We start from the raw sequence: 12,230 nt of genomic DNA, 5'->3' as shown, positions 1-12,230 counted from the left end.
CATTTTTAAACTTGATCTTAAATACCTTGAAAATACTTCAGAGACAGGCTCATACCTGTGTATCTTTCCAAGTAGTGATGAAGCTGTTTTCAATCTCCATCTGTTTTACTTGGTCTTCGTTAACCTATTCCAAAACACAGAAACATTTATCAAAAAGAAAAAAAATGATAAGGATCTGAAGGTGTCAAGCTAAATAATATAACCAATTAATTTACTTCATGATGAACAATGCAGATAAGTAGATGGAGAATTGCTAATCTATATTTAGCCAGGGTGAATTAACAATAAAGTTATCCACTTGTCTTGATTATTTGACCTTCGTGCTTATAGAAATCATTTTGAAACAAAGCAGTTTTGCAGTTATTTTGGGAAAAGTTATGTGCAAGGTTTTAGGACAAATTAGTGAAATATTTGCTGGAAGGTAACTATAAAATCTATGAAAAAGAACTGTGGGTAAATTTCCAAGATTAAATACTGCACATGCTATAATTTCTCAAATATATTTCCTAGTTTTGTCCCCCTACTCCAGTTTTTGTGTTGAACTGTAACCAATATGTATTTAATGCTCATTTTCATGTTTTGATCTACATTGTCTATTTTTCAGTGCATTAAAACCTCTCAGTACATGCATTCTGTTTGCATTTTCAAATGTTTAAATTTGACCATAAAATATTTTTTCGTCATTTGCTTCTCTTGCAGTATAACATCAATCAAGTTCTATCTTCCTTCTTTCTCAATAAAGAAATAGTTCAGGACTCAAAAATTACTACAGAGTGCAGAGGTAACTCCATTCCTGACAAACCATTTCTTCCAACCTTTTGATCTTCCACATTCAAGCCCCTCTTTAAATGATTCAGCTCACTGATCTGATTATAAAATTAGGACTTGCCACTCTTGCTCCTCCTTTTCCATCATGCTCCAACAGAGGATGATGTCCTATTTGCCCCTGCTCTCAAATGGAAAATAGGAAGTAAAGAACGCATCAAGCCCTCTGTTGATGAAATCTTATTCTTCAGGGCAGGGCCCACATTGCCGCACAGCTGCAGAGCTGTAGAGTTTACATATTATGTCTGGCATTACAAGGTTTACCACTGATGCTCTGGTTTCCTCCAATATCCCAATGACGTATTGGGTTACAGTTTAATTGCTACCATGGCGTGAGAATCAGAGGGATGCTGATGAGAATGCAAAACAGAATAGCTCACAAAGAAAATAAGTGAGGGAACTGGATTGCTCGGAGAGCTAAAATGGTTTTGATGGGCCAAAAGTTCCTTTCTACCTCATAAAGAAAGTCAAAGTAAATTTATATCAGGTTACACATATGTCACCACATACAACCTTGAGATTCACTTTCCTGTGGGTATACTTAGCAAATCTTTAGAATAGTGACTATAACAGGATCAGTGAAAGATCAACCAGAGTGCAAAAGACAACAAACTGAGCAAATGCAAATATAAATAAATAGCAATAAATAACAAGAACATGAAATAACAAGATAAAGAGTCCTTAAAGTGAGATCATTAGTTGTGGGAACATCTCAAAGGATGGACAAGTGAGTGTAGTTATACCCTTTCGTTCAAGAGCCTGAAGGTTGAGGGGTAGAATTTGTTCTTGAACCTGGTGGTGTGAATCCTGAGGCTCTTGTACCTTCCACCTGATGGCAGCAATGAGAAAAAGGCATGGCCTGGATGGTGAGGATCCCTGACGATGGATGCTGCTTTCCTAAGACAGTGTTTCATGTAGATGTGCTCAATGGTTGGGAGGACTTTACCTGTAATGTACTGGGCTGAATCCACTACCTTCCGTAGGATTTTCCATTCAAAGGCGTTGGTGTTTCCATACCAGGCTGTGATGCAGCCAGTCAATATGCTTTCCATTACACATCTATAAAAATCTGTCAAAGTTTCTGATGCCATGCTGAATCTCCTCAGACTCCTAAGGAAGTAGAGGCACTGCCGTGCTTTCTTCACAATTGCATTTACGTGCTGGGTCCAGGACAGGTCCTCTGAACTAGTAACACTAAGGAACTTAAAGCTGCCAGCCCTTTCTACCTCTAATCCTCTGATGAGGACTGGCTCATAGACCTTTGGTTTTCCTCTGCTGAAGTCTATAGTCTGTTCCTTGGACTTGCTGACATTGAGTGAGAGGTTGTTGTTATGACACCATGCAACCACATTTTCAATCTCACTCCTGTATGCTGATTCATCACCACCTTTGATATGGCCCTGAACAGTGGTGTATATAGTGTTGGAGAAACATTAACTATAAGAAAACTGACCATGGCTTATGTGTGTGACCAAGGAATAAGGGCAGTTGAAGGAGGGTCTTTCAAGGGAATAGATGATAAACATTTGAATCAGACAATCTATACTGGTGATTATATAGGTGAATTCTACCATGGTTAAATCATGTAATGTAATTAGATGATACAATACTACATCAACACAAGTTAACCAATTTTGGACAAGTATTTTCAGAGATCGCTACTACTCTTTAATTAAATATTTAACATTAATGTCCTCTATTTATATTGACAACTGAATTCCACACCTTGGAGTTTCTTCTTTAACCTTTCTAGTTCTCTCTTTTAACCCTATGAGAAGTTTCATAGTCAGTCTAATCTTCTTTCATTGGCTCAGCAGCTATTTTAATTATTGCCTCTGTTGGCAAGTTGGACATTTCCTGTGTTAAAGGTACAATTTATTAGAAAGCTGTTGCAGTATTTTTGTTGCAACCCCCCATAGATGATCTTACAGTTCAGACAAAATAAGGAAATTTATTCAGCTTATAATTTTCTAATTTTCAGACTCTTGCTTTAAACAAACAATGAAGGTGGGTGTGGAGGAATACACTGGCAATAAAAAAATCAGGTTATGTAGCTTGGGTAATATTGAGAGACTTCCTTCAAGAAAATGTAAAGCTATCAGTTCATTAAAATGTCTACTTTACGTCTTAATTTTATCTACAATTCTGCAACATTACCTGCCTATGCAATAACTGCTTTGGGATCACAAATTCAGTTACGAATATTTAAAATACACTTTAGTTGATCTGGCAAAGCAAGTAAAATCATGGATTTATTGTTCTCCAGTTGACTTAAATCCAAAGTACACATACAAAATGCTGGTGGAACGCAGCAGGCCAGGGAGTATCTATAGGAAGTACAGTCGACATTTCGGGTCGAGACCATTTGTCAGGTCCAAGGTACATGTTTTTCCTAATTGATTCATTTTAATCAAGAAATATTACAGAAGTTACTTGGAGCATTAGTACGTTACACTTAATGAGAATCTTCTTACATTTTAGAATAAATTGTAAATACTTACACCAAAGAGTTGAACATATAAATTGATAAGGTCCTCTATAACATTCACTTCCTGTTTAGTTTGGCCTTCTGTTTGGAATAAGTAGGGTGAAAACACTTGGGACAAACTGTGCATGTTCATCTGGTTCATTTCTGAACATTTCTGCACCCTGCAGGAAGGGAAGGAATCAATCAATCACAATCAGGCTTAATATCACTGGCATATGTCATGAAATTTATTGTTTTGCGGCAGCAGTACATTGCAATACGTAACTATAAACTACAATGCATATATAAAAAAAATAGGTAAATAGTGAAAAAAGAGAATAAAAATAGTGAGGGAGTGTTCATGGATTTATTTTCCATTCAGAAACCTGATGGTTGAGGGAAGAAGCTGATCCTAAAATGTTGAGTGTGGGTCTTCAGGACCCTGTACCTCCTCCTTGATGGCAGCAATGAGAAGAGGGCGTGTCCTGGCTGATGGGGAACCTTAATTTCATTCTTTATTTGTACTTAACCATAAATATGCAATTGCTTTGAGCATTCTGCTGTTTCATGCTGTTATCTCCCGGCAGTCCTGTGGCATCCACTGGGTCCTAAACTAAGCTGATGCGCTTGGGTTGGCTTTATGGTGCCTTTCCCACATACACAGCAAAATATTTCATTTCTTTAGTAATGGGGATGTGTAAATGTGTATACATTGTTTGTACATTGTATTTAAAGTAGATACTTCTGTTTATTTTGTAATATGCTTGTAACTACATTGTGGGGTGCATCACATTCTAATTGATGTGTTATCTTAAGTTAACTTTGTGGTAACTAAAGATGGTTTGTCCTCATGCTTAATACAAAAGGAGCTCTTCACCCTCAGTAGGAGAGATAGGAGCTGTCAGGAGTTCACACTGGACAAGAATAAGTTCAGAGCTATTATTGTGCTTTCTTGGGGATATCTTTTTGTAAATATTGGCAGTTTTCTTTTCACTATTTTCACTAATTTTGTAAGTTTGACATTTGCCATTCCCTTGCACTAAAGTGCTAAGCATCTCCAGACATTTTTCTTTGGTCATGACCCACATTTCTAACACACTGCTATTATACTGTTAGATAGCATGTTACACCAACCTATTTTTAAATGCAGGATGATTAGTGTGGTACCCCAAAAACCCATAGCACCCTTGGGTTTGCACCCAGTCAATGGAGGAGCAAAGCTTTTAGATGGAGGTCTCAGGCAAGGGTATTTATGAAACAAGAGGCTGCAGATGCTGAAATATAGCGCAACACACAAAAGACTGGAGGTACTCAGTGACTTGGGTAGATCCTATGGAGTGAAGTAGACATTCAATGTTTTGGACCGAGATCTTCATCAGATCTCAAAGATGGAGGGGAGATAGCCAAGGTAAAAAGGTAGAAGCATGAATGAGTAAGTAATACTGTAGGTACATCCAATTGAATGGCGCTGGGTAGATGGGGTAAAGGGGAAAGTGGAAATAGTGCAAGAAGCTGGGAGTTGATAGGTGGAAATGACAAAGGACTGAAGATAATGGAATCTGATGGGAGAGGAAAGTGGAGCATGACATCAAATAAGGGAGGTGGGGAAGGTACATGAGTATTACTGGGGAGGGGAAACCAGTAGAGGAGCTAGGGGGGCGGTGAGCAGATGGAATGTATGGAGAAGGGTTTCTAGCCTGAAACTTGAGCAGTTTGCAAATCAGAAATGCAACTTCTGGGGCAATATATTTAAATACAATCAGAGGTCAGCCAGGGGCAACAGAGCATTTAACTCAACCAAATATCCCTGCCAGAATCATTGAAGTTGCCAGGAACCAAGTTCCGCACAGCAGAAAATACCTGGAGACCTGTAGCACCCACCAAACCCATTGCAGTGGTCTCTCAAATGCTTGTTTGTATGAAGGCATTGACGCCAAGTCAAACATTCACAACTTCAGGCAGGGGGGTGGAGGGGGAGAGGAATTTCACTGTTATAGTCAGATTCCAATGTCATCGGAAATAATTCTACCTTTGCTTTTACAACAGACTTTGCTGCCTTTCGTCTGTGTCCAAAAAAGATCAGGATACGAGAGAAACACATTTGGATCACAATAGGTAACAGACTACTCCCTATTAAATTCCCCAGTTCTCTTCTGGTGAAGTGTTTTATAATGAGGGTCAGAAATTCACTTAAAATTATTCACATCGTAGGGGTTATATAATTTGGTTAGACTTTAATTTTTTCATCATGGCTGTTTTGGCAGACTGGGCTTAAGTAGAAAGAGAATAACAAAACGTGGGACATGCTGGACTTCACTAACTCAGTGAATGTAACCTCGGGTAAATTACAACAAGCAGGATGGAGGAACTGAACATCATTACAATTGCTACTACAGCAATATGCAACAGCCTTGGGTTGTCAGAGAAACTGAATATTCTGGTCCTTTAGTCCCTGTGGACCTCGGGGAGAAGAAAATAAGTTCTGTCGAGCAGCAAGACTCTAATAACCAAGAGAAGCTCTAGAATGTGGCTGGAAGCTGAAAAAGACTTTTCAAATTTTTTCTTACAGCAGTGTGACCTCTTCTCAACCATTGATATTACCCAGTAGCTTAAAAAGTGTTCCTTTAGCTGCTGAAATGTCTAAACACATAACTGAACTGAGACTTTTAAAAGACGTGCAGTGAGCAAGTGTAGAAAGGAACAGTAGGTGCTAAGGCAGAAAGCTTATTTAAAAGTCCAGTGTAAGAGGCTCACCTCCCTAGCCTGAATGATGGGAATACTTTAGGCCTCCAGGCCAAGAAGGGAAGGCTGCTGGTAATAAGATGCACAATTTCATTTTGCATCTCTTCCTTGCCTCATCCTGCCACCTCCTCATGACTGACTCCCATAAACAGACGTGGAAAAAAAATCTGCAGCTTACCAGTAACAAATGAAACTGGTGGATTAAGTTGCTGTGGTGCTGAAATGGTTTTCATTTTAAGCCCCTTTGGCTTGATCTAACTTCTGAAAATAAAGGATTTCTTCATTGGTCAACCAAATATTTGATGAATTCTAATCTGTAAACTGCAGTAAACTGAATCGTAAAATGACATTGTACATCAATTCTAGAATTTATAGTTGAAAACAACAATTATGGAGCTATCTTCCACCTACTATTTCACATATAAATAATCACTTTATCGATTCATTGTTACCTCTGTACAACTTCCACGGGATAGGGTACATGGCAAAATCAGGAGACTGGCAGGGATGGGGTAGTAGTAGTAAAAAGAGTTCAGTGGGAAGTAAGTCACTATTTTACCACACTATCTAAAAATGGACTAAATTAAACTTTCAATTCCATCAACATGAAAACATTCAGATGGGTTGTAGCTTTCAAAACAGAAGTCCATTACAGATTTTTAAATGGGTGGATATTCAACAATAATTTTATAAATAATAAATGTAGTTTCTGCAAAATGTATTATTACATATATGATTATTACATATATCTTGGTAACTCATTCATTTTCTACAGAGTCCTGGACAATTCACAGTTCCATACTCTCTTAATGCAGTATCTAAAGCCCGAACATATTTGCTTGCACAGTATAATGCACAGAAAAGGAATGAAGATAACTGAGAAAAAAGCTTAAAGTACATAAGGTCAGCCTTATTTCCTCTCAGAAGATGGCTTGAAAGCTGTGCAAAAAAAGTATGTAACAGTGCCCTCTATCTTCTTCAGCAAAACATACATAAAGGAAACATACACATGTCCACATTATGATTATTCCACATCCTGCAAGTTTTATCAGACTTTTTATATATTATGTGAATGACATCACAGTTGGGAAATGGAAATTGTTTCCCTTTTACACTCAGTCTCAACATCAGCTGTACTAAGGTCAAGAAATTCATGAATGAAATACCTCAGCAGCTTCCTATGCACTGGCCACAAAATGAACCAAACCACCATATCTAGATTGTACTCTACTGCAGCAAAATGAATATATTTCCCACATCAGCTGTTGCAGAAATCTCCAAGAGATTACAGTCCCAAATTAATATCTGGTTAACAGTTAAGCAAATCAATATTAATATCGCTTAGGACCTTTCATGCTAATTGAACAAAAAGAGATCTCCCAACAGTGATAGATGTATTCAACTTCAGTTTCAAGGAATAGATTATGCCAGCCCTCCGTTTCATCCATTCCCTGCTGCCACATTACAATATTTTTTGTTTGCAGTGAACAGATCATATCAGTAAAAAATAACTACTTATGTGAAATTCTTTGGAAGTTGATTAACAATTCAACACAAAGGGTGGAGTGAATTGGTACCCCTTTGCTATTCTGGAGAAACTGACAGTAATTATAAGGGTTTATCTGAATGAATCATTTGGAGCCAGAAAAATTCAATGCATTATTTATACTCCCTGATGTTAGAGTGCAGCTAACATCAGTACAACTAGCTGACATGCACACTGACTAAAAATATACACACACACACTTCCACGTCCTTTGTTGTACAGCCTTGTGTATTAAAAAATGAATTGACTTCCACAAGATAGGGTGCATGGCAAAATCAGGAGACTGACAGGGATGGGGTAGTAGTAGTAGAAAGAGTTCAATGGGAAGTAAACCACTATTTTGCCACATTATCGACGACCTCTCCATCTACTTGCCCACACATACACACAACACTAACATGGCAAGTGGAAAATTAAAATTTACCTACACCTAACTCCTGCATGCTTGATCCTCCACATTTTACCTTAATTTTCATCCCTATAGACAAAGTAGTGGATCCTATAGCTCAAGCTCGAAGTCTCTATACTGTTTGGCACAGATGAAGAACACCATCATACAGCAGCTTTGTGACAGCGTTGTAGTGCACGTAAAAGTTCAACTGAAGACCATTCACCCCTTTAATTTGTTACCAGTAATATGGAATTATGTCAAAAGAAAAAAAAGAAAATTTATTAAAAATAGCAATTCTATAATACAATATTAGTAGCACTTCCTAGTCAAATTGAATTCAGCAGAAAAGCACTTTCTGTCCTAGCTGTGTGAGGGAATCCAATCATTTCACAACAATGTTGTATAAAAAAGTTTGAATGGGAAATAAATATAATTCCTTACTAGTTCATAGTTTGAGTCTGGCAGTATGCAGACATGGAAAGCTTCATTTGTTCTGGATTGTTTTGCAAACACCAGCAAAGATTCTCACTTCTGAACTTACGGACATTAATGAAGCAGATAATGATGATGGGCCATGGGTACAGAGAGTCACCTACAGAGACGCTGTGGGCTGTGATTATTACAAATTCAACATTCTTCCTTTATGTAACACATGACTGAAACATTGATTTACACCTTGAAGCCCAATAGCTACAGTTTTACCAAGTTTTTACAGAGTTACAAATATACTGCGGAGGACATCTTCAAAAGGTAGTGCATCAAGAAAGTGCCATCTATCCTCAGCATCCAGGATATGGCCTCTTCTCATCAGGGAGGAGATAAAGGAGTCTGAAGATTCACACTCAAGGATTCAGAAACAGGATGGGTTTCTTCCCCTCCACTATCAGATTTCTGAATGGCTGTGTACCCATTGACAATAGCTCAATTTTTAATTTTTTGCACCTTTTTGTGATTATCATTTTATGCATCTACACTGATGCAAAACAACAGATTTCACATCATCAAAATGAGCGATAATAGATCTGATTCTGATTTGAAGAGCACAACTCACTTCTGCAATGTAGCTCTGCATATTTGGACTCAAAAGACCTCAAGTTTTTGACAAGATCTGGAGCCACCTGTGGTCCCGGTGAAACCTAAACCATCCATCATGCAATTATTGGTGAGCTAGATAGCATAGTCAGTGAGCCCTTCTATCACTTTGATGATGACTGATGGTAGATTGATTGGATCTTAATCAGCCAAACTGAATTGTCCTTCAGTTTGTGAACAGGACACACCTGGGCAATACTTCACAATGTCGGGCTGATTCCAGGATTGTAACAATAATGGAACAGTTCAGGAAAGCAGGTCTTCAGAGTGCTGGCTGCATTTGTTGGCTGCTTTCATAGACATTGCTGCATCCAGTACTCTGCACTACACCAACAGTTGGAACCTAAATTTTGTTTTGCAGACTTCCATTATTACCTTGCTTCATTTTCCTTTCATAAGTCCCTTGCAACATGCCCGTCTCCTTTGATAGATCTGACAAAAGGCACTTTTCCCCAAGAGGAGGAAGGACAGATTCACAGATGGATACAACTTATTTCTCTCTCATTCCCAAAAAGCACAGGCAGGATTGTGTAGCTAAGTACTGTGGCATACCCGAGTTCCAGTGCTGTGAGATGAAGGTTCCCAACTCTTTTATTCTGGAATTGCTAGAGCTTGTAATGATTTAGCAGTTCGGTAATCAGTATACAGCTTTTTAAACCTGTAATTACTATTTACTGTGACTTCACTCAGCATTGTACACCTGACAGAGGAGCACAAAGGCAAAGAATGAAACTGCTTCCACACGTTCATTACTAAAAGATGAATTTTTATCTTGTTTGTGATAATTGATTGAGAATTTTAATTACGTAAAACAAAATTCCATGCTAGCTAACAGTAAGACAGTAGTTAGCTCCAACAAAAAATATTGGTTGTCTCAATCATCTTAGTCCATATAAAAATATAGTTACCTTAACTGCACAGAAGCATTTTCACCTTTTTCTTTTCCCCATAAGGTAGGTCTCTTATTTGTATCAATGAAAGAAATTGGGTACTAATTTTCCCAAAATCAGAATTGAGAATATTAATTAAGTGACCAAAACATTATTGGTTACTTCCACAGTTTGAGTACATGCAGTCTCAGATATTCTACACTAATTCACAATAACCTCTCTATTTCGGTAACTCTACATGCACCCAGAGATAAGGGCAAAAGGAAATCCTGCTCCACCAGAATACAAATGGTAATTACTTTTACATAATTTATCAGTTATTCACAAAGCATGCAAGTAAATAAAGCTCTTCAGGAAAAATAAATTAGAAGCATAATAACACAAGGAATTTAAAATAAGCTAAGCGTAAAATAGGATATTTCAAATGATACTTGATCAGTTACAAACTGCAATGAAACAGATTATATGCCACATAATAGATATGATGAACTTAACAAATAAGGACACAAAAAAACAAAGTTTTGTTCAAACTAAAGATTATGAATTTCTTTTACAGTCAGCATCAGAATACAAGCACCTTCAGGACTTGTATAGTACAGACGTGAATTATGCTGTTGAAGTTGCTTCCTTTTTGCCTCATTTCTCCATATCCCTCTCAACCTTTCCTATCCACGTACCTGTCCAAATGTCTTTTCAACATTGTAATTGCACCCATCTCAACCACTTCCTCTGGTAACTCGGTCAGCACACTTTGCTGCCCATCAGTTCTTTTTAAATCTTTTTCTTCTCACCTTATCCAATGCCTTGGACTATCGACCTTACCTATGTCCTTCATGGTTCCATATACCCCTCAGCCTCCTAGGCTCCAGGAAAAAAAAGTTTCCTCTCCTTATAATCTTTCCTCACCTTTTCATCTTAAAGACATACTTCTTACAGCTAGTGGACCAGAATAGCACCATAATTTTCCCAAGTGCAGTCTCACCAGGTTCTTGTACAGCTGTGACATGACGTCCCAACTCTCATTCGCAGTGCCTTCAATGATGAAGGCAAACATGCCAAGTACCTTCTTCACTACCCGATCTACCTGTGTCACCACTTTCAAGTAATCAGAGTGATGAAGAATTTAGTTAGGCACTTCTGGAGGAAGCAAGGATATAAAGTGTGGCCTGGGTTCCTCTTGAAACTTGGTTGGAGGACGAAACATGGGATTAGAAAATAGTTGAAGACACAAATTTAAAAACAAAGACTCCAGATAGATTATTAAATGATCTCCTTGACGCTTACCACCACTTCCCTTCTCTGGGTCACACAGCCCATGGGGACTGCATCAATGAGCAATGAGTGGGGAGAGGAATTTTGAAATGTCGACATATATCTTTAGCCCTGCCTGCTCTATCAGTACTCATTGAATGGTTGTAGTAGCAAAGTAATAACTTAGAGAAGATGGGAAAACATGTAACTGAGGGCATGTCAACTCAAGAACAATGACTCTTTCAATATACTACAGGAAGACTACCCACTAAACACATTACCTTCAGAATAATGAATTAATGTACTGTAACAAAGTACTAATATTTCCAGGACAATTACATAATGACTTAAAAGGCCACCCTTCATCCCTGTCAAAGAACAATGATTCTGTGCAATGTACTTTATGTCTGACTTTATCACAGGTGCAATTTGTTACGCTTTTGAAGAAAATGAATCATTCATTACCAAATAAAAATATAGCATTTTGGAAAAGTGTAAATTAGTTTGAGAATATCCCTAAAGTGTTACAAAACTAGCAAATATGTCAAAGAAACAACCTAGTGAAGAGTGAGAGCAAATTAGGAAATGTGAAATTGCAGCTCAGTTAATTGAAAACATTTGGTGTACAATTCCTCGGGGGCAGAAATGAGTACTATTTCTGAATTAGAAATCACAGTCCTAGAAACACAATCAGAGAAAGTGCAATTATCCAAAATCCAGGGAAATTCAACAAGATTCTCAAATATTTAAAATAAGGGTTCAATTTAAAAACTGAAGGTAAAGTATAAACAAAAGAGCAAGTTGTCAGATGGATGCCCTCCCACTGCTAAATTCTGTAGAGTATTCTTTGCCGAACTGCTCTACAGATGCTTCAGCTAGAACTCCACAAATGGAATTTTTTTTTAAGGACAGGATCAAATCCTTTCCCTCACCTCCATCTTTTTATTCCAGCATCTTTCCCCTTCCTTTCCCATCCTGAAGGAGGATCTCGGCCCAAAGCATTGACTGTTTATTCATTTCCATAGA

The 12,230-nt window shown here is 37.8% G+C and overlaps 1 protein-coding gene across 7 annotated transcripts in view; it reads right to left on the bottom strand.

The window, feature by feature from the left end:
* arap2 (ArfGAP with RhoGAP domain, ankyrin repeat and PH domain 2) overlaps positions 1-12,230 on the bottom strand; it is a 389,695-nt gene that overhangs the window by 90,275 nt on the left and 287,190 nt on the right. For all 7 annotated transcript variants that reach the window (XM_072252909.1, XM_072252908.1, XM_072252910.1 and 4 more), the window contains 2 exons: positions 3,327-3,474; positions 56-124 (listed from right to left, as the gene is read on the bottom strand). In XM_072252909.1, coding sequence (XP_072109010.1) covers positions 56-124; positions 3,327-3,474 — 217 coding nt within the window. The remainder of the gene's footprint in view (positions 1-55; positions 125-3,326; positions 3,475-12,230) is intronic.

The sequence above is a fragment of the Mobula birostris genome, chromosome 3 (assembly GCF_030028105.1).
Source record: "Mobula birostris isolate sMobBir1 chromosome 3, sMobBir1.hap1, whole genome shotgun sequence".
Taxonomy (NCBI): Eukaryota; Metazoa; Chordata; class Chondrichthyes; order Myliobatiformes; family Myliobatidae; genus Mobula; species Mobula birostris.
This window is presented reverse-complemented; position numbering and strand designations above follow the sequence as displayed.